At 40.7% G+C, this 27,039-nt stretch overlaps 1 protein-coding gene and 1 pseudogene across 3 annotated transcripts in view; both read right to left on the bottom strand.

Annotated features, from left to right (window-relative positions):
* The window catches only part of COL14A1 (collagen type XIV alpha 1 chain), a 238,638-nt gene extending 214,015 nt beyond the window's left edge, over positions 1–24,623 (bottom strand). For all 3 annotated transcript variants that reach the window (XM_060115534.1, XM_060115535.1, XM_060115536.1), the window contains exons 1-2: positions 24,395–24,623; positions 8,371–8,496 (exon numbers count right to left, since the gene is read on the bottom strand). In XM_060115534.1, coding sequence (XP_059971517.1) covers positions 8,371–8,458 — 88 coding nt within the window. In that variant the 5' untranslated portion in view covers positions 8,459–8,496; positions 24,395–24,623. The remainder of the gene's footprint in view (positions 1–8,370; positions 8,497–24,394) is intronic.
* LOC132500632 (protein limb expression 1 homolog) lies at positions 11,867–23,795 on the bottom strand (annotated as a pseudogene).
* Positions 24,624–27,039: the final 2,416 nt, after the last annotated feature.

The following is a 27,039-nucleotide window of genomic DNA, read 5'->3' as shown; positions in this document are numbered from 1 at the left end:
GATGAACAGAGAAACTATTACTGTTTGGTTTCGACTGGAACTTGGGGAGAAAAATCTATTTATAGATAGGTTCTTATTACTTATGGAAGAAAATTAAAAATAAAAGTTTTTAAATGTTAAACAACACATCCAGTTTCTGAGCCGAATCTTGCCAGTGGGCTGGTAGACATCCTTGGTCAAGCTTATCGCAAGGTCCTCATTTTTGCGCCTTTTTAAAAAAACTGAGTACACAGTATAAAGGTTACTAAAGGCCTGACAGATGCTTCTGGTGTTTGTTTTTTTTTTTTTTTTTTCGGTACGCGGGCCTCTCACTGCTGTGGCCTCTCCCGTTGCGGAGCACAGGCTCCAGACGCACAGGCTCAGCGGCCATGACTCACGGGCCCAGCCGCTCCGCGGCATGTGGAATCTTCCCGGACCGCAGCACGAACCCGGGTCCCCTGAATCGGCAGGCGGACTCTCAACCACTGCGCCACCAGGAAAGCCCCTCTGGTGTGTATTTTTAAGCATTTCTAATGAGTTCTAGCTTTGTTTTAATTGAACTTAGTTTTTGAAATCTACTATTTGTATTACTGGGATCTGCATTTTTTTTTTCTTTTTTTGGCCACACTTCACAGTTTGTGGGATCTTCCCCGGCCAGGGATTGAACCCAGGCCACCACAGTGAAAGCCCAGAATCCTAACCAGTAGGTCACCAGGGAAGTCTGGGATCTCCACTTTTATTTTTGATTTCTGCTAATTCTTATAAAGTATGTCAGGGGGTGGCAAACTACCACTCATGGGCCAAATCTGGCCCATTGTCTGCTTTTATAAATAAAGTTTTATTGGAACACAGCCATGCTGATTTGTTTACATATTGTCTGTGGCTTATTTCACACTGCAATGGCAAAGTTGAGTAGTTGTGATAGATACCGTATAGCCCACAATGCCTGGAATATTTATTATCTGGCCTTTTGCAGAAAAAGTATGCTAACCTCTGAAATAAGTGTACAATATATATAAAGTGTGCAAAGTGACATTACTAGATAAACATGGTAATCCTGAAAAAATGGCAGTGTTGGTGCTGAAAGAGTCATTCATCAGTAGAGCAAGGAAGTCTAAATGTGATAAAGTGTTTAAGGAGTGCTAATGTCTAATGTTTGGAATTTAAGGCTGTAGAAAAGTCAGATGCAAGAAACACCACGCTCTTCAAAGTGAGGCTCACTTGTTTGGAAAGGAATGGAACTTGACTCTTTGCATGGTCACATAGTTTTAAAACACTTGGAGTTAATGACCATATTTCCAACTACTTCCTGCAACACATAGGGATCAGTTGGGAAGAAAAATTCTCTCTTGTTCTAAGCACTGGCTTTGTTATAATTTGTTACAGCAGCAATAGAGAACTAATACAGTCAGTATTAAAAGGTATACAGGAAACTAACTCTCTCCTCCTAATCAACCTAATGCACTTTACCTCTTAGTCTCTCCATGTAATTCTTAACTTTCCCTCTACAGAGAATGTGAACCTCCACTGGCCCAAATAACTGTTTATATCTGGATTATTCCAGTATTTTCTTTTCAAAACAAGTTATTAAATGAATTGGAACACAGAGAATGTAATGGTGTGTTGGCTGTAAGGAAAAAATATGTATAGCATGACAGAATGGTGGCACCAATAGTGTCTCAGAACTTCACAGTAAATCTATACTTGGTTCTAGCAGTGTTTGTTTTGGATGGTTACAAAAATGAACCATTAAAGATAAAGTAACTGTCACCTAAAAACTTCAAAGCATATACATTTGAGACTTTGCATAGGGGCTAGATTTCACTTTATAGAGGCCTCTGTGTTAACACATTTACCCATACTTTTTGCTGTTATTAGTAGTCAAATATATTTGGAAGTTTGGGAATATTTTCTTTACTGCTGTTTTCACCATCTTTGTAATAGATTATGAGATTATAACATTTTAAATTCTAAGCAAGATAAAAAGAACTCTCTAGCATATCCCAGAGTAAATTTCTCTCAAATTTTAATTTCTCCTATTTCTAAAACAATACTTTTAATACATTTACCAATACATTTAATTAAAAAATGACTGAGATAAAAAGTTAAGGTCTTCTGTTATTTGTTTGTGGTTTTTAAGACCATTTGGAAATATAATACAAATACTTCTCTGCTGTTTAAAGGTTTTTTGCTTAATAAATATAATAGTTTATTCCACCAGTATAGCACTCTAGACTATGTTTTGAAGGGGAAAACACTCTCACTGCCCATACTGCTCCATTTCTATCAGTCAGAGATTTTTGGCTGCAAATAAAAGAAACTTTCTCTGGCCAATTTAAGCAAAAAATGTATTTACTGGTAGATAATGAAGTAGGTCATATAATTATAGTAAAAGTTAAATAAGCTTTGAAAGTATAGGAATCTGGGAACACTCTGGGTAGAGTTTCTAGGAACTAGTGACCATTTTTTCTTAGGGCATGTCTTTGGAATGAAATGACTGGAGCTATTTTCCATCCTTCCATCACTGGACACAAGTTTCAGATTCTTGGGAGAGTTGGCCTGACTGGTTTGAGTCATTTTCTCACCCCTTAGCCCAGAGAGGAAGTCTGGTGGATACAGCAGCCAAGGCTCCATGTGGTGGGGGAGGGAGTGTAGTTCCTTGGAAGAAAACTAAGAGACTGTTAGAGAAGCAAGAGGCAGACTTCCCTGGTGGCGCAGTGGTTAAAAATCTGCCTGCCAATGCAGGGGACAGGGGTTCGAGGTCTGGTCCAGGAGACCCCACGTGCCACAGAGCAACTAAGACCATGCACCACAACTATGGAGCCGGTGCTCTAGAGCCCATGAGCCACAACTACTGAAGCCCACGTGCCTAGAGCCCGAGCTCCACAACAAGAGAAGCCACCACAATGAGAAGCCCACGCACTGCAATGAAGAGTAGCCCCTGGAGAGGCCACGACAGTGAGAGGCCCGCGTACCACAAAAAAAAAAAAAAAAAAAAAAAAAAAAGAGTAGCCCCTGCTCACCGCAATTACAGAAAGCCCGCGTGCAGCAACAAAGACACAACTCAGCCAATAAATAAATAAATTTATTTATTTATTTATTTATTTATTTATTTAAAAATAAAGAAAAGTGAGAAGGGAGGTAATAGTGAGTAGGGAAGAACAGAAGATCTTCATTTCAGTGTTCCTTTGTAAAAAGTAGTGTTTCAAGAAATTAAGAGTATTCCATTAGAAAGATTTCAGATGAGCTGAACTGAAGTGAAAGAAAGGAAGGAAGGAAAGGAGGGCAGAAAATTAGTCCTTTAATACATATTCGTATGATGAAATAAAATTTCTTAAGTACCTGATAACAGTGAGTCTTTGACAGAAGACATAAACATTCTTTTTCTGCCTACAAGATTTGATTTCTATGAGAATGATTGCAGTGAAACTCTGAGTTTTTTAAATTTTATTTTATTTCTTTAACATCTTTATTGGAGTATAATTGCTTTACAATAGTGTGTTAGTTTCTGCTTTATAACAAAGTGAATCAGCTATATATATACACACATCACCATATCTCTTCCCTCTTGCGTCTCCCTCCCACCCTGCCTAGACCACCCATCTAGGTGGACACAAAGCACCAAGCTGATCTCCCTGTGCTATGCAGCTGCTTCCACTAGTGATCTGTTTTACATTTGGTAGTGTATATATGTCCATGCCACTCTCTCACTTCGTCCCAGCTTACCCTTCCCCCTCCCTGTGTCCTCAAGTCCATTCTCTATGTCTGTGTCTTTATTCCTGTCCTGCCCCTAGGTTCCTCAGAACCATTTTTTTTTTTTTTAGATTCCATATATATATGTTAGCATATGGTATTTGTTTTTCTCTTTCTGACTTACTTCACTCTGTATGACAGTCTCTAGGTCCATCCACCTCACTACAAATAACTCAATTTTGTTTCCTTTTATGGATGAGTAATATTCCATTGTATATATGTGCCACATCTTCCTTATCCATTCATCTGTCAATGGACACTTAGATTGCTTCCATGACCTGGCTATTGTAAATAGAGCTGCAGTGAACATTGTGGTATGTGACTCTTTTTGAATTATGGTCTTCTCAAGATATATGTCTACTAGTGGGATGGTTGGGTCGTATAGTAGTTCTATTTTTTGTTTTTTGAGGAACCTCCACACTGTTCTCCATAGTGGCTGTATCAATTTCCATTCCCCCCCAACTGGGCAAGAAGGTTCCCCTTTCTCCACACCGTCATTTATTGTTTATTGTTTGTAGATTTTTTGTAGATTTATTGTTTGTAGATTTTTTTATTATGGCCATTCTGACCAGTGTGAGGTGATACCTCATTGTAGTATTGATTTGCATTTCTCTATTGATTAGTGATGTTGAGCATCCTTTCATGTGTTTGTTGGCAATCTGTATATCTTCTTTGGAGAAATGTTTATTTAGGTCTTCTGCCCATTTTTAGATTGGGTTGTTTGCTTTTCTGATATTGAGCTGCATGAGCTGCTTGTAAATTTTGGAGATCAATCCTTTGCCAGTTGCTTCCTTTGCAAATATTTTCTCCCATTCTGAGGGATGTCTTTTAATCTGCTTTATGGTTTTCTTTGTTGTGCAAAAGCTTTTAAGTTTCATTAGGTTCCATTTGTTTATTTTTGTTTTTATTTCCATTTCTCTAAGAGGTGGGTCAAAAAGGATCTTGCTGTGATTTATGTCATAGAGTGTTCTGCCTATGTTTTCCTCTAAGAGTTTTATAGTGTCTGGCCTTACATTTAGGTCTTTAATCCATTTTGAGTTTAATTTTGTGTATGGTGTTTGGAGTGTTCTAATTTCATTCTTTTACATGTAGCTGTCCAGTTGTCCCAGTACCACTTATTGAAGAGGCTATCTTTTCTCCATTGTATATTCTTGCCTCCTTTATCAAAGATAAGGTGACCATATGCACGTGGGTTTACCTCTATGATTTCTCTCCTGTTCCATTGATCTATATTCCTGTTTTTGTGGCAGTACCATACTGTCTTGATTAATGTAGCTTTGTAGTAGAGTCTGAAGTTAGGGAGCCTGATTCCTACAGCTCCGTTTTTCTTTCTCAAGATTGCTTTGGCTATTCCAGGTCTTTCGTCTTTCCATAGAAATTGTGAAATTTTTTGTTCTAGTTCTCTGAAAAATGCCAGTGGTAGTTTGATAGGGATTGCATGGAATCTGTAGGTTGCTTTGGGTAGTATACTCATTTTCACAATGTTGATTCTTCCAATCCAAGAACATGGTATATCTCTCCATCTATTTGTATCATCTTCTATTTGTTTCATCAGTGTCTTATAGTTTTCTGCATACAGGTCTTTTGTCTCCATAGGTGGTAGGTTTATTCCTAGGTATTTTATTCTTTTTGTTGCAGTGGTAAATGGGAGTGTTTCCTGAATTTCTCTTTCAGATTTTTCATCATTAGTGTATAGGAATGCAAGAGATTTCTGTGCATTACTTTTTTATCCTGCTAGTTTACCAAATTCATTGATTAGCTCTAGTAGTTTTCTGATGCATCCTTAGGATTCTCTATATATAGTATCATGTCATCTGCAAACAGTGACAGTTTTACTTCTTCTTTTCCAATTTGGATTCCTTTTATTTCTTTTTCTTCTCTGATTGCTGTGGCTAAAATTTCCAAAACTATGTTAAATAATATTGGTGAGAGTGGGCAACCTTGTCTTGTTCCTGATCTTAGTAGAAATGGTTTCAGTTTTTCACCGTTGAGAACAATGTTGGCTGTGGGTTTGTCATATATGGCCTTTATTATGTTGAGGTAAGTTCCCTCTATGTCCACTTTCTGGAGGGTTTTTATCATAAATCGGTGTTGAATTTTGTCAAAATTTTTTTCTCCATCTATTGAGATGATCGTATGGTTTTTATCCTTCAGTTTGTTAGTATGGTGTATCACGTTGATTGATTTGCGAATATTGAAGAATCCTTGCATTCCTGGGATAAACCTCACTTGATCATGGTGTATGATCCTTTTCGTGTGCTGTTGGATTCTGTTTGCTAGTATTTTGTTGAGTATTTTTGCATCTATGTTCATCAGTGTTATTGGTCTGTAGTTTTCTTTTTTTGTGGCATCTTTGTCTGGTTTTGGTATCAGCGTAATGGTGGCCTCGTTGAATGAGTTTGGGAGTGAGAGAAGGAGAGAAGGATAGGTGTTTGAGAAGGATAGGTGTTAGCTCTTCTCTAAATGTTTGATAGAATTCACCTGTGAAGCCATCTGGTCCTGAGATTTTGTTTGTTGGAGATTTTTAATCACAGTCTCAATTTCAGTGCTTGTGATTGGTCTGTTTATATTATCTATTTCTTCCTGGTTCAGTCTTGGAAGGTTGTGCTTTTCTAAGAATTTGTCCATTTCTTCCAGGTTGTCCATTTTATTGGCATATAGTTGCTTGTAATAATCTCTCATGATCCTTTAAATTCTTTGAGTTTAAAGAGAATCTTCCCTCTCAAAAAATACAGCACAACAAAATAAAAATACCCCTGTACTTTCAGTAACAAGGCTAACCCTGCAGTCAAAGAATATAACAACTGGACCATCCTTGGTCTTCTTGCGAAATCCCCGTTTGGGATGTTCATATATTCACAAATGTTGTAATTGGCCATAACCCACATAGGAAGCCTGACTTTACTACACAAAAGATGAGTTTGTTGGCTCGCTCTGGGTTCTTGATGTGTGCCAGAAATCAAGCTTTACACTTAATTTTTGTCTTTAAAGATTTTAACTGACACAAATTAACTTTTGAGTCAAGTTCATGCAAGCATTTATATTTATTACAGAGTTAAGTATATATATGGAAGCACCTCCTTTGTGCTTGCAAAAAGAAAAATCATGGTTCTGATATTAAATATACACACATTTTTGTTCCATGAGATAAGAACAATTATTTCTCCACTGCACTTACAGTGTTTCTGTCAATCTCGCTGCCTTTGCTTTGGCACAAGTCCCAGTGCCTTCCATATAGGGAAAAAGGAGATAACTTTGAAGTTCAAATCTGTGACCTCAGGCCTGTTTCTTTCTTAAGTAACATATCTTCTTTTCAGTGTTTTTCCCCTAAAGGCAAAAACCTAAAGGAAATATAAGCTTTGTGTCTAACCAAGATTTTCTTTTAATGATTATAGAATATTTATGCATATCTAGGCAGTAGATGGGGTCCATTGATAAAAGAAAATGGTGGTATTGTTTTTTGCTAGTAGTTGTAATGGGACTGTAGTCATATAAACCATTTATAAATTGTTTTTTTTTAAAAAGTTGAATATTGAAGGATTTGGTTGCTGCCTTTGCTACACACTTTATTTCCTCGAGTAGTTCAGTTGAAGCCAATGCCACTGTGGGTTCTAAAGCACCATCCATGTTGTCTGGGCATGATCTGTGGTATCTGGGCATGGTCAATGTTATCTTCATTACTTCTCCTGGAGGTTCGGAAGTTTGGCCTATTGACTGAAAAGATGTTGTGGGCTATAAACTCAGACCACATTTAAAGAACAAAAGCCTGGATAGAAGATGCTACAAAGATTTCTAATCTTTAACCTAGGAATCCTGAATGTTGTTAACTTCTTTGCCCTCCTTGCGATGTCAAGACACCTGGGGTGCAGATAGAATCAGTTGGCCCTTAGAACTGACCAGACTGAAGCCTCCATTCTGCTTCTTATGCTTTTCCACTCGATGCTTCCCAGGATGCCCACTTCCTGTCACCCAGGTATGAAGTGGCAGAAATATTTTGCTGACAGTCTTTTTTTTTTTTTTTTTTTTTTTGCGGTACGCGGGCATCTCACTGCTGTGGCCTCTCTCATTGCGGAGCACAGGCTCCGGACTCACAGGCTCAGTGGCTATGGCTCACGGGCCCAGCCGCTCCACAGCATGTGGGATCTTCCTGGACCAGGGCACGAACCCGTGTCCCCTGCATCGGCAGGCGGACTCTCAACCATTGCACCACCAGGGAAGCCCTGTTAACAGTATTTTTAAGAGACAAGGCATGATCGAGATACATATATACACACCTTATAGGCCCTTATTAACAGAATTGATTTTGCAAATTTGACTTTGCTGATTAAATTTGTATGACATATTCAGAAGCACATTAAAAATGAGCTGTTTAACCAACTGCCACAAAATTAATATGCTCAGTCACTGGTGAGGTTGTAACCTTCATCAAAGTTGTGGCACATTTCGACAATGTAAACAGTTAGTAAAACTGAGTAAAAGCCAACCTATGACCCTGCCTAAGCCAACCTATGACCCTGCCCAACCTATGACAGCTGAACCAGTGAAGCACTCTTAAGGTAAATAAAATAAAAAATGATAATCAGAACCAAAATGGCCAGACTCCCAGACCCTAATTATTATATTCAACTTTTCCATTACCTTGACCCTGGACATTCGTGCAAAAATAAGCAATTGCCAAAAAAGCTGGAAACAGCCAATGCTGCATCTTGCACTGAAAAATCTTCATTTTATTTCTTGCTTTTCACATGTGATGTAACAGTAGTCCTAGAAACAGAGAACACAGAGATATTTTGAGAAGACTTAAAATAAATTATATGCAGTCATCTAAAACAAATAAGCCAACATGTATTAGTATTGTCAGGAAGTAACTCATTCCTTAGGGCATTGTATATTTCACTCTAAAACGTACACTGATAAAAGAAAGATTTTTGAGAAGATGCTGTAAATGAAGAGAATTATTAGAAATATTTGGGTGAGAAATTCAGAAGGTATCCTGTGACTCTTTTATAAGGCAAAAATAGCACAATGAATTTCCCAGATGGATAAATTCCAAAAGTTGGCCTGAAATGAGCATTATAATCAGACAGTTACAACTCCCTTGCCAGTCATAAGTATAGATACACAGTACGATTCTTCTAGTGATCAAGGAGCATTTGAAAAACCACTTTGTGTGATTATTAAATCACCACTGAGCTTTCACTTCATTGGGCTGAATAACCCTTAATCTTTTCATCTTTGCTTATAATTTTTTTCTCCATATGTGTGAATCTAAAACTCTTCTAAGATCATCCTTTTCATTAGAGTATCAATAAAAGAAAAGCTCCAAGAAAAGGTGAAAGAAATGAAAAAGGGGGAAATTAAGGAAGGAAAAGAAGGAAGGAGGGAGGGTAGGAAGGAGGGAGGGAAAGAAGGGGGTGGAAGTGTGAATGTTTGGGGTTAATTTAAAAGGCTAGTCTACAAGTGCTTGACTACAATTCTATTGCAAGCCATTACAGAGGAGAAATTCTGAGTCCTTACCTCAGAAATTAAGACATCTCAAAAGTTTTCTTCTATCCAGGGCATTTTTTGAAGTAGGTATGATTATAATATTGATTTAGAGATAAGGAAAATGAGGCACAGAGAGTTTCCCCAAGTCACATAGATAGTGAGTTCAGGATCCAGGATTTCAGCCCACACAGACAATCAGACATGGTAGAAGCATCTTAGGAAAATGCTTCTAAAGTATCACACTTCATCTAACTTTCCACTTTAAAATATCTTTTCTCATTCTGATTACAAAAATAATGAGTTTAATCATAGAAAATTAGAAAATACAAGAAAGCACAGCAAAGAGTATGTGCAAATATTTGCTGATGACATAAATGTCCTGTTACAATATGCATGGCAATATCACAACTTATTTATTATCTAGCTTTATTTGGAAATTTAGATTGTTTCTAAATTTCCCTAATACATGTAACACTGAAATGACCATCCTTATTCACATCTCTTTGAATACATGACTATTGATTTCTTTGGCTAAATTCCCAATTGTAGAACTGTTGGGTAAAACAAGATGTGTTTTTTAAAGGTTTTTGAAACATAGGTACATAATGCCTTATACTGATTTCCACTTCTATCAGCATCTTATATGAGTACCAAATCACATCACTTCCATCATCACAGGGGTTCATTGCTTTCAAAATATCCTGATTTGATAGGTAAAATGTGATTATCACAATATCATCTTAATTTGTTTTTTTATAATCAGTAAAATGTAACATTTTGTGTTTGTTAGCTACTTATACTTTTTATAAAATACCTGTTCATATATTTCACCCATTTTCTCATTGATTTGTAAGAACTCTTTATATATTATTAATTTTAACATATATACTGCAGTATTTTTCAAGTTTGTTTTTGACCTTTCTATTTTGTTTTATTGGGTCAAGATTTTTTTTTTAATCAAGGCATCTGATTTGATCTTTTTCTTTATGGTTTCTGATTCAGTGTCATGGGTAAAATCATTTTTTCCATCTCAAGGTATATTTCTAGTTATCTTAAGTTTTTAATTCCAGTTGTGAATGGAAACCTGGATTATTTTTTAATATAGAAAAGATAGTAATTTTTATCTAATTATTTTATAGTAGGCCACCATTCTGAACTCTTACTCTATATTTTTTCAATTTAATCTCTTGCATTTTCCAGGTTGACAACTGCAACCACCGTGTGTGTGTGTGTGTGTGTGTGTGTGTGTGTGTGTGTGTTTAATTATATAGGCCAGGAGTTTTAAAACCATTATTTTACAAGGAATGCCTCAAATATTTCATCATTAAGTATATTGCTAGTAGTTAGATTGAGATATATTGTCTCTTTCTGTTAAAAAATAAATTCTTGACTTTTTACTGGGCATTTTTTTTCAACCAGGAATGAATGTTGAATCTTGCCTTTTTGCTGTTTCATCTATGGAGATGTTCATGTTTTTCATCTATACCTCTTAGTGTAATTCATTACTTTCCTAGTGTCTAGTATTAATCTATCCTTGAAACACAGAAATAAATCCTGCCTGTTCATGGAAATTACTGTGGTTTTTTTTTTAACTTTAATGTAATTATAATGGTTTTAGTTTTCAGCCAAGCCATTTTCAAATAGATGACAGAGTCATATTATTTCTTTCAAGAAGATTCTGTAACATTTGAGCTATTGGTTGCTTATGGTCTAATTAAACTCTTCAAACTGAAAGGATGGAAGCAGAATTGTTTGAAATAACAAAGACAGTAATAGAGCAAAAGAGTCCTTCTCTCTAACTCCTAAGGAACTAACCAAATGCAAGCACTCTTTGTTAAATGCTAATGATTTTTTAAGTGTTTTAAACTGTAAAATACCTATGATTTTCTCTGTTATAGATATATGTCTGTGGTGGCAGAAAATAAAAGTAAATGAATTCAAGTTACCTATTTGCAAATTAAAAATGAATATAATTGATTGTAGGACTCAAAAATTGGATATTAATTCTTCTTGAGCAACAAGAGTGAGTACTATTCTAGGTGACATTTATCCCCAAATGGAAGAGTATGGGTTTTAAAAAATTATTATTACAGTGATATTGTATGCCACATTAAGTTTATCTAGTATTTTCATACTATTACCTCTTCAAGAACTTTGATATATCCAGATAAAACCCCTTCTGTAGCTTTGGATTATATCTAGTAGAGCTATCTTTTAGCTTCCAAAGCTTGGGAGGAGACTCTGACCCTTGTATGTTTTTTAAAGCATCAATATTGCTTATTTAATCCAAGTATTTTAAAAATTGCTATCATGTTACTTTTTCCCAATCCTGGCTGCTGTTCTTTTGAGAGATGCTACACTGGCACATTCTTTGAAACAACATATGTAATCTAGTGAAGCACATGTTAGCCAGGCTTTAGGCTGGAGCCAGTCTTGGGAAATATTTTTCAAACAATCCTGCTTCCATCCTTTCAGTTTGAAGAGTTTAATTAGAAAACTGCACTGAGTGAGTACTGGGTCCCATAAGAGTGAGTCCTGCTATTCTCAGATTCTGTGAATAAAATGAGTAGGAGGATTAGTACAGCCTTCAGGTAGCAGCTATAGATGCTAAAACATCTGATGACCTACTTCAGTGAGCTTCCACATGTTAGGATCTGGTCTCTGCCATCCTTGGGGGCACCTGGAGCCTGGCCTTGCTAGCAATACCACACAGGGCTCTGAGGCTCAGCGATCATCTCTGGGTGAGGAAGTGTGAAGGCCACTGTAGATCTCAGTCAGGGCTAAGATAGTGATTTCTTCCTTTTTTATGTAAAATCATAGTTATCCTGCTTTCTTGGCTTCTTGTAACTCCCCCAAGGCCATTCATTGTTCTTGAGAGAGGATTCCTTTTTCAAGGACCCTCGCTCCTTCATGATCCAGTCCAGCACCATGTGGCTGTTCATCTTTTCATCCAGGGAATACTGGAAATAGTAGATGACTTCCTGTCAGGAATGCTTTGTTTCACAAAGGGCTTTTCGGCTTCCTTCCCAGTGCAATAGTTGGAAAATGGTCATCAGCTCTTGAAATAAACATGGTTGTCCCAGTGTTTAACTAACATGGAGTCATAGGCTTTGATGCAGATGCTGGAGTCATCAGCACATCTAGTGTGCCTCTGATGCCGCAACTGTTTCCTGAATACTTTCCATAATGAATTATTTGGTGTGATCCTTCTAAAGGGCAGCTCACTGAAGGAGTTGACTGGGACAACTTCAGCAACATCCCATCAGGCCTCAGCTCTACCTAAGCAGCACTGAAAATTGCCAAAACAGTGTCCCCCTGGGAGGGTCACATAACTCACAAAGGAAGGTCTAGGGGATGACATGGACCTGTAGACCACTGCAGCTTCACTTGGGAGTGCAACCCTTTGCTGCTGCTTGCTTTTCCAAAGTTTCAGTGACACTGAGACAATATTGAAGTCTTCAGAGATGAGAGCCAGATCTCTCTGAGGCAAGAGCTGAGCAATGTAGTGTCTGAGGGATTTCAAGGTTATGTCCACCTTCAGTCTGCAATGTAAGCCTTCTGCAGAGGGCTCCCAGGCTTGAATTCTTGCAGTCCTGGACTGAGTCTGTGCAGATCATTGACGCATTGGATTACCAAAGAATCCCTTTAACATCTGCCAATCAGACATTTTCCAGGGTCTAAAGACTCCTCAGGGCACCCTCCTCCTGGTCTAACTGATCTTTGCTGTATCTGCATATTATTGTTTTTATATCATGTCGACTTTGTATAGCTGCTTTTTTGGATCTATGTTAATAATCAAAATTGACTAAGAGTTTTCTTTTCTTAAAAGGTTTGGTGTCAAGATTATTCTAGCTTCATAAAAAAAAGTTAGAAAGGTTTCCGTTTTTTCATTGTGCCATAATAGTTTAAGTAACATGAGAATGATCTACTCTATGAAAGCCTATGAATAATTTGAGTGAGAAAATCATATGGGCCTATTCCCTTTCTGAAGCTAATTCCTACACAACTTTAAAAATATATTTTGTCTTATTTATAAATCTACTTAGCTTTTTTACTTCTTGGTTCTAGTTTGGATATTTTCCCATAAAGTTATTCTTTTAATTTTGATTTTCAAATTGATTAGCAGAGTTGTGTGATCTCTCAAACTACAATCTATCTTTTCTTGTTATAGCTCCATTATCAGTATTAAAGTGATGTGTTTCTGACTTTCTCTTTTCTCTCCAAAATAGATAAGCTATATATATTTGTCCAGATTGTAATTTTTTGAGAATAGTTTTTTTTATTTGCCAATATTATTTTTTGATTTCTAATTTATTTAGTTCTGTATTTATCTTTGCTTTTCTGATCTTTTTTTAAATATTTATTTTATTTATTTATTTATTTTGGCTGCACCGGGTCTTTGTTGTGGCACGTGGGATCATTTAGTTGCGACACGTGGGCTCATAGTTGCAGCATGTGGACTCTTAGTTGCATCATGCATGTGGGATCTAGTTCCCCAATGAGGGATGGAACTCGGGCCCCCTGCATTGGGAGTGTAGTCTTACCCACTGGACTACCAGGGAAGTCCTGCTCTTATGTTTTTAATTTTTGTTGTTTTTTTTGTTTATTTAATCCTTAATTAATGTAATATTCTTTATTTGAGGCCATAATTTTTCTCTGAATATGCTTTGGCAGCAACATACAAACTTTAATTTCCTTTTTAACCCAAGAGTTATTTCAGTGAATGTAGCAAAGCATAATTCTATAAATCTTCAAAACAATATGATTCAATATGATTCATGCACTTAAACTTATTCTGGTTTTATTCCAGAGTGATACAGTATATCCAGAGGAATAAATTAATTATATTCCTTCAAGCAATCATTCATAAAAAAAATTTTTTGGCAACCACTTTTTATAATATCCAGTGACGGTCTAGTGTGCAATTCTTTTGTATTGCCAATTAAAGGAAGATCCACATGCTTTGATAATCATAGAAGTAATCAAGTTAAGATCCTATAAAAATATTAAAGAATGTATTCATTTGTATTTAGGGATCCAAAAAACATCTCCCCCAAACAGCCTACCATAGTTCCAAAATGCTAATTACTAAAGAATATTTTCTTAAATTAAGACTTTCACATACTGGAAGCCCCTTAAAATTCAATGGAATAGGCAACACATTGAGTGACTATTTTATATGTAATATATATGGCATTTTAGTCTGGATGAAGTTATTATTAATTTATTACAGATTAATAAACCAACTATTTGTCAGAGCACAGAAGAAATGGGACAAATGGAGAGTGAATTTAGATAAAATACAGGGGGAAAGGCCCTGAGGCATTTGGAGAACCCTAACCCCACCCAGGCAAGTAGAACAAGATCAGGTGGGTTATCCAAAGGAATGTGAATCACTCTTTTGCTCTTTGGTATACAGAAGGCTTGAATACAGGGGATTTGAAAAGATAGGGGAGTAGGCGTCAGCCCTATCATGATCAAGACCGTGATACCCAAAGAAAACCACAGAAGTAGAATCACTCTCTCAACTCAAACGAAATATTCTTTCTAAGATTTTGTTCCCCAAACATAACCACAGGTTTCATCCAGAACAGGGCAAAGGGAAGGAGAGGTAAGGAAACAATTTATCTCTTTGGCATGCCCTTTAAGATCAGGGACTTTTATCAGATATCACAGAATACTATGTTAACATAGTAGAGAAAGTTCTTTTACAAGCCACAGTCCAATACTCTTTCTCTTTCTCATCAAAACACTGCAGTTCCTGGGCCTCCCTGGTGGCGCAGTGGTTGAGAGTCCGCCTGCCGATGCAGGGGATACGGGTTCGTGCCCCGGTCTGGGAGGATCCCATATGCCGCGGAGCGGCTGGGCCCGTGAGCCATGGCCGCTGGGCCTGTGCATCCGGAGCCTGTGCTCCGCAACGGGAGAGGCCACAACAGTTAGAGGCCCGCATACCACAAAAAGAAAAAAAAAAAAAAAGAAAAAAAAAAAACAAAAAAAAAACACTGCAGTTCCTGTGTCCAGGTGTTTTGAAGCAATACTTAACATGCCACATTAGAAGTTAATCTGCATTTCACACAATTTAAATAAATAAATAAACAAACCGATAAATTAGTGCTACCCTAATCTTGGCAACATTTTTGAAAACTGTGTATTATTTATATGGAAAAAAAACTGTAGCCCTAGCGTATCTTTAAATTCTTCCTTTTTTGTTGTTTATTTTAAATTAAGATCAGTAATACCATATTGGGAGAAGTGGAATTTTCATTTTCCCAAGGTTTTCTGCCAAGTCTCTTTTTTGGACAGTAAAATAGGGGCAAGAAAAAAATCCCAATTCCTATTAAAGTGCCATGAGATATTTTAACATTTACCAAAATATCAAAGCCTAATTTGTTGAAACTTTGCCTAAAACCTTGCACAAAACAAATAACTCTGCCTTAATTTTTTTTTTTTTTTTTTTTGGTTTAAAAACATCATGTTAGAAGTGGCTATCTAGCTCTAAGTTCGGAAGGTATAAACCCAATTTGGGGGAAGCTGATAATCTTTAGTACAAGTTTTCTCAGAACACTGTCATGAGATTATGTAATCAGTAACTTAAAACTATCCCCATTAGGACTAATTGACCCTTCCTCTACTTCATATGTTTGTTTTATTTAATCGCATTTATACAACTAAGTTTAACAAGGAGCAAAGCCCATTGTGCAAGCCAGTTTTATCAAAATCCCTTAAAATATTTATCCTAAAGTTTTTGTAAACTACTCATATAAACACACACACACACACACAGAGACTTACACACATATATACCCAAACCTTGGATAATGTTCTACTCAGTCAGTGCTGACATATAAAAAACCATAAACTTAAACAAAATTGTTGCCAGCCAACTGGCACACCAGGCCCTGAGAGAGACTGATATTTGTAATATCAGAATCTTCATTCCAACAATCACTAATGAGAGTCCTACTATGTAACCAAAGCTCTCTACTCTAAGGGAGATACAAAATTTCATACCATATGATCCCTGCCTTCAGTCAACTCACAGTTTTATTGAAAAGAAGACTGCAAGCAAATATATTGCCAAGTTAAATGAAATAAGTATGAAATAGGACAAAGAGTTAGCAGAAACTGGAGGTATGAATAGAAAACTGGGAGCTAGGAAGACAGATCTGCCAATAATTTGCTAGGGATCCTTGACTAACTAGTTTAACCACTCCATGACTTGATTTCTTTATCAGTAAAATGTGCAAGTGAACATCTGCCTTATAGGATGATTGTGATAATGTAAATAATGTACTTAGAAACTCAGGAAGCTCTCAAAAAATTCTAACTAGTAACATGTTAGGAACAGGTTGAAAGGACACAAAGGAAAAGAGAATGATAATCATCAATGAATTTACTACTTGGGTAGATACTAAAGGAGGAAAAGACTCAAGAAGTCTTTATCAGGACTTCTCTGGTGGTCCGGTGGGTAAGATTCCGTGCTCCCAATGCAGGGGGCCCAGGTTCGATCCCTGGTTGGGGAACTAGATCCCACGTGCATGCTGCAACTAAGAAGTCCACATGCCGCAGCTAAGAAGTCCGCGTGCCACAACTAAGAGTCTGCAGGCCACAAGTAAGAGCCCGCATGCTACAACTAAAAGATCCTGCATGCCGCAACTAAACATGCCGCAATGAAGATCCAACGTGCCATAACTAAGACCCAGTGCAGCCAAAATAAATATTTTTTTAAAAAGAACTCTTTATTTCCTCCATCTAATGAAGGTTGTGGGACTAACTTCATGTGGGCATAAAGGTTTAGGCAAAAATGGAAGATCCAAATAAGGACAGAGGCACAATTATTTGCATGGGTGAACTACTTTAAACTTTTCTAATTACATCCCTATCCATTTTTTATCATTTTCCAGATGACAGCTCTATACAGGTTCAAAATAATCAACCATCTGAAGATCTGGAAGATTTGACTTAAGAGCAATTCATTGACTAAAAAGAAGACTTAGCAGTTTTAGTTGACAAGCCCATGCAAAGAAGATTTGAAAGAAATGGGAATGATTAAGCATGATTTAAGCCTAGGAAAAATAAGAATCGGAGGCACATATTGGATGTCTTCAAATATTTGAAGGGCTTTAACATAGAAAATAAAACAAGATTATTTTGTGCAGCTTCTGCAAATAGTACTCGAATCAATGGACAGAGCCACAGAGATGCGGATTTGGATATAAAAATCCTCTAACAACTAGAATGCCTTCTTCACTTTTATTAGAAGTTCTGAGGCAGAAGCTGGCTAAGTTTTACCCATGAGAGGTGTTATAGAAGAGATTCCTGGATTTGTGGGCAGGAGAACTGGACAAAATGACCTTTAACTCTGAACTCTTTCTGGACTCTACATTATTAATATTTTGATATCAATTTTATAGGAAAATTTTACAGTGAATTGATGATCTAGTTCATACGTATTTACAGATAAGAAAGCAAAGACTAAAAACAGGACTAACGTCTTAGCCCAGTGTGTTGACATGTTTAGTACTCCTAATTTCATCTCTGTAGTGAAAATACCACCCTCCTTACACCCAGAATAACCAAAAGGGTTTTCAGGATTAGTTAATGAGGTCTACTTAAAAACAAGCCCTAGAAGAAGTCAGTGGTTATCACTCTTCTCTGTTAGCATCAGGATACAGGAGAAAACAACTCTAATTTAGAAATAAAGACCTAGTTGTGTTACTATTAGCTTGGTGACTAGCCTTTTTCCCCCTGTGCGAACTCCCCACTGTGCATGGCATTGTGATTAGAAATCAAGTGGAAAGCCACAACTGTATTAGCCTAAAGTGTCAAAGGGTAGAAGAGCTCAGGAATGCCAGAGACTGGAAATTGAGAAGGGGTGCGTCAGAAAAGAGTGAGCCACAAGTAGGGGGAATCAACTCTGCATAAAAACGCCCCTTGGGACTTCCCTGGTGGTCCAGTGCATAAGACTCCATGCTCCCAATGCAGGGAGCCCGGAGTTCAATCCCTGGTTGGGGAACTAGATCCCACATGCATACCGCAACTAAGAGTCCACATGCTGCAACTAAGAAGCCTGCAAAGAAGCCCACATGCTGCAACTAGGAAGCCTGCATGCCACAACTAAAAGATCCCACATGCTGCAACTAAAAGATCCCACACCTGGCAATGAAAATCCCATGTGCTGCAAATAAGACCTGGGGCAGCCTAAATAAATAAGTAAATAAATATTAAAAAAAGAAAAAAAGTCCCTCAAATCGTGGACAATTCAGAATAAAGGGTCAATTAATCAAGAAAAGTTAACAATCATAAATGAGTACGTGCTTAATAATAGAGTTTCAAAATACACAAAGCAAAAACTGATAGAGGGCCTCCCTGGTGGCGCAAGTGGTTGAGAGTCCGCCTGCCGATGCAGGGGATACGGGTTCGTGCCCCGGTCTGGGAGGATCCCATATGCCGCGGAGCGGCTGGGCCCGTGAGCCATGGCCGCTGAGCCTGCGCGTCCGGAGCCTGCGCGTCCGGAGCCTGTGCTCCGCAACGGGGGAGGCCACAACAGTGAGAGGCCCGCATACCGCAAAAAAAAAAAAAAAAAAAAAAAAACTGATAGAACCAAAGAAAGAAATAATAAGCAAAGTTAGAGATGTTAACAATCCCCTCAGGAACTGAATGAACAACTAGACAAAATATCAGTAAGGATATAGAAGATGTGAACCACTCTATCAACTAGTAATTGATATTTATTGAACATTACATCCAAAAACTGCAGAACATTCTTTTTTAAAAAAATTTCTTATAAAATCGGCCATATTCTGCATCCTAAAATGAGACAATAAATTCCAAAAGACTCAAAGTTTGCAGAGTATGTTTTCTGACAACAACAGAATTAAATTAGATATCAATTATAATAAAATAGCTTTACAAATTCAAAATATTTGGAAATTAAACAGGATGCTTCTATTTAATCCATGGGTAAAAGGAGAAATCACAATGCAAATTTTTAAAATAGTTGTAAGGGAAAAAATATAAAAAGATAACACATGAAAATTTGTGGGATGCAACTAAAGGATTAGAGAGAAATATTTACATAAAAAAAGAAGGAATTTAAAAATCAATGATCTAATTTTCCACTTAAAGAAGCCAAAAAAAGAAAGGCAAATTAAAATCCTAATTAAGTTGGAAAAGGGATTAATAAAGACAAGCATAAAACCCAAAATTACATAAAATAAATATTAGTAAAAATTAACAAGGCCAAAATTTGCTTCTTTAAAATATTAATAAAATTGAAAAATCTTTAGAAAGAGTGATCAATCTCCAACAGACTGCACTGGCCTCTTATCCCATTGTAACTCTCCAGCTAACTTCATGGCCCCAGTAACTTTACTTTCTGAGTCTTGGGTAACATAATACATCTAGATGGGCAGTTTGACCCATAATCAAAAAAGTTCAAAGTGCATGATAGTCAATCAGTAAATATTGATTGATTTAATGATCAGTGATTGAATGACCAGGGCTGATGTGTACAGTTCACAGTTGACGCACTGCACAATTTGCAATCGGCCTAGGGCAAGTAATGCTTGAAATTAGCAGACACTCTCTCCAACTTGTATGAAAAACTGTTTTCCAGAGGAAAGTATACTGTTTTCTTCTCCCAATAGTATGGGTCTGCCCAGAGGTACCTTTTTCTAGTTCACAGAAAGACCCCATGTAGGATCATAGCAGCCCAGTGAATGGCTCAAATGCAAGGGATATGTCTGCAGATCACCCTCAGAAATGTAGCTGTTCAGTCTTAAACTAGGTTGCTGTAAGTCCTACATGACAGAAGGCAGAGCCACTCCAAAAGTATGGCAAACTGGAGACTTTCCTTGACTCAGGAATGTTCCATTACCCAGCATTTTTTTTTTTTTTTTTTAAGGACTGACATAGCTTCTTGGTCAAAGAAATGAGAGTCGCTTTTAACTAAACTCTATCTACAAGCAGCATAAAGGGCAGCTGCACATCTCAGCGTAGACATCTCATCCTTTAGGAAGGCTTCCCTGATCTTCCAAGTATGGGCCAGATGCTCCTTCTGTGTTTCCTACAGTAGTAATCTTTATTTTCCATTCTAAACCTACAGTAGAACATCATTTTTTGATATCGATTCAGTGTGCTCCCCTTTGCAAAAGCAGACAGAAAGCCATTGAGGAGGAAATCTTTATCCAGTAAAAGATCCCCTGAGTACCTCTAGTTATAGACACCACCTATGAAACTCAGAAGAACTCAACCAAGACTGGCCTCCCTCTGGATCAATTTTTATAAACAATCCAGGTTATGTCTGGGAGGAAAAAGACTAAACACTGCTCCCTAAAATTAAACGTTAGGGACCCTTGCCGGTGAGCTTCAACAAAGGCCCACTGGCAGAAAAGTTCTTCGAGAGCATTGATTTTAAAAAATTACCTTGAAGTATAAGATAAAAATTAAATTAAATTTTAAAAAATTACCTTGAAGAAATGTGGAGTCTAGACTCTAAGCCCCAACTTAAACAGACACTCAGTTCTCAGTATTTCCTGAGAATTTCCTGTGCCTTTCTAGTCACAATCCACTCAAAAAGCGGAGCAGAGAAAGAGAGAAGAGGAAACGTGGGAAGAAGAAGAAAAAAAGGTAGAAAGAAGGAAAAAGAAGCAGGAGACCAGAGAAACCAGTTTTGTCTTCCCGACTCTGCACTAAATCATTTTAGGCCTTAAAACATAAGGTAGCTATGTTATCCCTGTTTTCTAGAAGAGAAAACTGAGGCCCAGAGAGATTAAGGAACATGGGCAGGGGCACAGAACAAGCAAGTGTAGATTTCACCCACACCTCTCTGCCTTCCAGCCTCTGTTTCAGCTCCCAGACTTGTATGGCCTCAGTTGATGTCATCCATTTACAGTCACACACCCTTGAAGTGAAGGGACACTTCACCCTTCCCCACCAAAGAAGCTGACGGAGAAATGAGGTCTGGGTTCAAATCTCATACAGACTTTTCTTAATCATGTATCTGGCACTTGCTGGCTTTGCAACCCCAGGCGAGGTAGTTTATATCCCCGAAGCTCAGTGATCTTACATCTAAAAGAAGGAGAATATTTACTTCCACAAGTAACTGGGGGGCTTAAACGTGTTTCTGAAAAAGAAAAGGGCAGGTACCCAACAGGGACTCGAAACACATGTCAGCACTTCCTCGACTACACACACCCATCTCCCCACTAGAACAGGATAAGGCTTGGTCTTCACAAGGCTTGTTCTATATAGAAGAGTAACTGGGGCCCTGCCACTTTTTATTTAGTTAGTTACCAAAGAGGAGGAGAAACAAGAGGAGACTGTTTTCTTGCCATCTAGCACCATCAGGGGCAAATCTGTCAAAGAGGAAGTTTGTTTTTGTCCCTTTCCCTTAAACTTTCCTCTTCTCCCCTCCCCCACCCCACCCGTCCCGCTGTTCCCCTTGGTCACTTATCATCTGTTCTCTACAAATTGTCATAATCCCAGATAATTTGTTAGCTCAGTGGTGCTCAAACACCACCACCTCAGCCTGCAGCAATTCAGGAAGGCCCTTGTCCTTTAAAGGAACCTTGGGTTACACTCGACTGGCCTGGAAAACAGCAGTCATTTGGCTGAGTTTGGAGTAGAACGACAGCAAATGTGGCTCTAGAGTCACATAACTGCAAAGACTCTCAGCTTAAAACAGGCAAAAGATCTTTGTGTTTTACTAGCTGACACTAGGAAGTATTTAAGAGTCAAAGGGAGTGTACCCCAATGAGCCCTTTTTTGCTGTGCTGGGGCTTGTTCCGGTGCCCCTCAAATCATCCGAATTTGCTCAGCCCTTTCTTTAAGGCCAGCCCTGGCTGATTCCAAAAACCAAGACTTTCATGGAAGGCCCAGAGTTCTCTGAAATCCACAGCTGGACCATTAGCAGCAGGAAAAATGCCAAAGGACTCCTCCCATCAATCCTAAAGCCTGGGACCTGCCCAAAACTGCTCCAGGAATCCTGATGGGTTCCAAGGAATCCTTCCCAGGGAATTACTGAGAGGCCTCACCAGTGTGGTTCTTGTCCTTTCAAAGGGACCCCCAGGAGGTCAGGGATGTAGTGGAGGTTCAGGTCTGTCCTGGCTCAGGGCTCCCCAGGCAGAAGGAGGTGATGCCCAATGCTTAGTGAGAGAGTATCCTGTACATAATGGATAAACCTTGAAAACATTTTACTAGGTGAAAGAAGCCAGTCACAAAGGACCACACATATATCGTATGCTTCCATTTACATGAAATGTCAGCAGAAAGTAGGTGAGTGGTTGCCAAGGGTGTTGCGGGGGGCGAGGTTGGGAAGAAATGGGGAGTTTCTGCTAATAGGTACAGAATTTTTTTTTTGGAGTGATAAAAATCTTCTAAAATTGACTGTGGTGATGGTTGCACAACTCCGTGAATATACTAAAAAAACCACCGAATTGCACACGTGTGCAATTATATCTCAATAAAGCTGTTTCTTCAAAAAAATACTATCCCGAAGTCTATCTTACAGTAACCACACCCTTGGGACCAGGTTCAAAGGAAATCCATCCAAGCTGCTCTTTTGAAGCAACTCCAAATCCAAATGCTATCCATGCATTAATTCATTCACTCATTTTACATTTGCCAGTGAGTTCTCTGTGGGCAGAACTGGACCACCTTGTCAGAAACACACCACCAGCTCTCCCCACTGCATCCAGCTTAAGCCGGTTTGCTGGATGCGAGCAGGGCCTCTTTATCACATGCTGCAACCAGGAAGGGCCCCCCTTGACTCTCTGAGCCTTTAAGAGGGGAGTTTCAGGAATACTCTTTCTCACTTCTGCTCCCCACAGAGCCACAATGTCTTATCCGCATATTTCTTTGTTTCTGCCTCCTCCCACCCCCTTCTACTGCTGCAGGCAGCTGACTCTCCAAAATTTCCAGAAGGGAATCCAAAACTTCCAGAGGGAATGAGGCTCTCAGCTGTAGCTCCAGAAGTAGTTTTCGGGGGGGGGGGGGGGAGGGGCAGACCCAGGCCGCTGTGAGAGCTGCACGCAAGCTCCATTTGCACAGTTGCCCTAAGGACAAGCCGAAAGCCTGAGCAGAGTGCGCGACCCTGGGTCAATCCTGAGCTTCGCGTGCCACAGGGCGGAGCCTCCCACAGAGGACCCAAGAACCCAGCTCCAGAATCAGAGTGCCCGTGTCCTTTACTTGCAGGCAGCGTTCAGACCCTTGCTTAGGACTAAGGCCACTCCAGCGGCACAACGCCGGCTCCTCTTGGCCGGGCCCTAACCCTGTCTTGACTGTGCGCTGTGCACGCTAAAGCCAAGCTCGGCCAGATGCACCTCCGCCCAGGCGCTGCGTACTAGAGCGCTTGAAGCCGCGGGCAGTTCAGAGGGATAAAAAGGGGCGGGTGGGGGTGGGGGTGGGTTGGAAAAGCCAGGGCAGAGAAGACCCTCCAGCACCACAGTCCGGTGGTGCATCTGAAAGCTGCAACCTCCTGGGTCCAGACACCAAAGTAAAACGCGCGAAGCATCCGGGTTTCCTGGCGTGGACGAGCCATCACTACGCGGAAGAGCTATCACTACTGCCAACATCCTGCATCGAGGCACTGCGTTTGCCTGCTCCTCTTTTCGCGAGCACCTGGTCCCCAGCGCGGGTCACCCACGGGGATCTAGGTGAGTTGCGTACCCCATGATCTCCATCGACTGTTTTCCCAAGCGACCCTTAATACAATCTAAATAAAAACAGCGTGCTTTCTGTTTATATACAGCTCTCCAAAACAATCCCTAAGCCCCTTTCTCAATAGAATGGTCGCCCTTTACGAAGCCCCTTCTACTCGGAAATTCTGGAGTCTCCACTGTCTCGAAGCGGGGAAACCCGCTCTTTCCCGCCGAGCACTCACAGCGCCCAAGTACCAGGGGGACCTGAGAGCAGCCCAGGGCATCTTACTGTCTGCATTTGCATCACGCAGTGCCACCAATCTCCCTGCCCAGTGACCCCCTGCGAAGAGGCACACGGGTGCACCTTCCCATCGCACCTCAAACGTCCCCGGGCCATCCCAGGCGCGCGTGCAGAGAAGGTCCATGGAATTGCACGGCGTCTGCAGGTGGCTCGCCCTTCCCACTTTCCCTTCCTCAAGAATAGACTTTGCAAAGCCGACCCGAAAGAAGAGCGGAGAAAGATTGCAACTGACCTGTGCAGGAGAAGATTCCAGCCCAGGTAGGGGGCCTCTCCGTGCCTAGGGAAGATCCAAGTTCCACCGCGAATTGGTTCTGGGCGGCGCACGGGTCTCGCGCGCTTCCCGCCGCGTGCCCCTTTCAATTAGCCTCTCTCCCTCTCCTCTACCCGCTTCTGCCCCCACTCCCGGCCGCTCAAAGCTGCCTCCTCCTCTCCAGAGCTTCCCTCCTGCTAGGCGCCCGGGATCAGATAAGAGGAAAGGAAGGCCCGCTGGCAGCCAATTATAGAGCGGAAGGTGGCTGCGGGGGGAGGTCGGAGGCAGGCCTAAGTCCCTAACGCACCCCCCCTTTCCCTCCTCCTCTTCTCCTCCAGCCCGGCCCCACAAGAGATGCTCTGAGGAGCCCGCCCAGCGCCGCAGGCGCGCCAGCCCCGACCTGGCGGCCGCCCCAGGTGCGGGCCGCAGCCGGGTGAACGGTGCCGGGATAGAGCGGCTTTTGCCCCTCCACTCGCACCGAGGCTAGCGTGCGGCTGGCTGCTTTGCGAGGTCTGGAGCCCTCGCGGACGCAGGTGCTGTGTGTCCGCTTCCCCATTCCCAAAGACCAGCCTCGTCAGGGACCCCGCGCTCGGGGGACCGGTACCCGCTATAAAGGGGTAGCCTGCCTTGGGACTTCCCTGGCGGTCCAGTGGTTAAGACTCCGCGCTTCCACTGCAGGGGTCGCGGTTCGAGCCCTGGTCAGGGAACTAAGATACCACCAAAAAAAAAAAAAACAACACCCAAAAAACCAAAAGAACAAGGGGTACCCTTCCTCCCTTCCTTCTTCTGAACCAGGGCTATAAAATGCCAAAGCAGAGATGCTCAAACTTTAATGTGCAGGAGAATCACCTGCGAAAGTTGAAATAGACATTTTTGGTGTTTAAAAGGACGAATGTCGGCTGTGTCCGGTGGTTGGACTTCTTAAACTGCATATGCTCCCTCGCAGAGATCCTGTTTCAACAGGTCCGGGCTGAGGCCAGGGACTCTGCATTTATCAAACACCCTGGTGGTTCTGATACATGCAGGCCACCCTCCGAGAGGCTCTGCTTGAGCTGTGAAGCCCACGAGGCGCGCCAGAGCCCCGCGCCGGGTCTCCGGGGACTCGGCCCTGCGCGGTCATCCCCTGGGACCCCTTGGAAAGTCATCATCGTTACTCATTTTTTAACCTCACGAACAGCCTCCCACCCCCTCCCGCGGCGTCTTTACAATCCAGCTTGTTGTGTGCCCACAAATGTTGGGAGCTGGGAGGTATAAAAACTAAGTGTTTATCAAGAAGCCACTTTTGTGAGAAAATACCCTCTCGCCTTGGAAAACTGCAGAGGGTATTTCACCACCGTTAAAGCCTGGTGTGATGGCGAAGAGAGAAAGGGCAGGCGGTGCTCTTAAAAGGTCCCCGAACCTGCTACCGCCCTGCTCAGCCCAGAATACAGAAAGAGGGGCTGTGACCCATCCACCCCCTTTCAAGGGGGTCCTTCGGATATTCTAACCTTCCCAAGCCACCTCCTCTGCTTTCCCCGAATTTGCTGGTATTCGCATCCCTTTGTCCACGCTCTGAACTTCCCCGCTTGTCCTGCGATTGGAGTGCAAAAGGCCCTCTGCAGCTCCCACCGCCGCCCTGCGTCTGTCGGTCCCTTTCCGAACAGGCCTCAGGTCTGCCACAGGACAGGGCCCGAGCTAGGCGCCGTTTTGCTTCCGCGCTTCACAGAACGTGATTCTCCCGGGTCAGGCAGCCAGCGCGACTTTTTAGCAGACAGGGTCTAAATCCGAGGGTTCCATTCGCTGAGCTGCGAGCATGCGAGCGCCACCTGGTGTCTGTGACTGGGAGTTCGAGATAGGGCGGGAACTGGAAAGCTATCCATCCATCCTAGATTGACACGGAGGGACCAGAATTCCTGAAATTCAGTACTTATAGCTGGAGAAATCTACCACTTTAGTTAGATCTCCTTTCCTCGGCCCACCCCCAAACGAGAGTTAGGCTCCTTATACACAAGGAGCCTGACTCCTTGTGTATAAGAAGGGAGTCATTAATTATATCTCAGGGGATAGTCATGCAGATTAAATGACAGATGTGTTTATGGACCTAATCATACTAAATAATAAATGGCAACTATATCACCCAAATTAGGACTTTATCTCCCTTCTGCCCAAGGCATACGGCTCTCCTCTCTTCAGTAGCCCCTTATGGATAACTCTTGCAATCTGTCTCAACAGAGATGCTTTGACATTTTGGATAGGTCCGCATGACTGTCCCAGACATTGTAGAACATTTATTATTCCTGATTCCATCACCAAATTCCAGTAGCACCCTCCCCATCTCCTAGCCATTGTGAAAACCAAAATCACCACCACACATTTCCTTATACACTCAGCAACAAACCATTAACTCTTTGCAGTTCTACTCCAACCCCTCTGTAATAGCCAGCTACGATTTTTCCTCAGCCTATCCATTCCCCCTTCCTTTGGTTACAGAAGGTTCATACTGATAATAATATGCTATACCTATAAGCAATAACCATGGCCCAGGCTCCTGGCTCCACGTCCGCACCCCCTCTTCCATGCTGGCCCCCAGGACTCCTAGTATTTGCCCTCATCTTGCAACAGCACAGCTGGTAACAAAAGGTTAACTC

The sequence above is a fragment of the Mesoplodon densirostris genome, chromosome 13 (genome assembly GCF_025265405.1).
Source record: "Mesoplodon densirostris isolate mMesDen1 chromosome 13, mMesDen1 primary haplotype, whole genome shotgun sequence".
Lineage (NCBI taxonomy): Eukaryota > Metazoa > Chordata > Mammalia > Artiodactyla > Ziphiidae > Mesoplodon > Mesoplodon densirostris.
The sequence above is the reverse complement of the archived record's forward strand: the minus strand, read 5'-3'. Positions and strand labels throughout refer to the sequence as shown.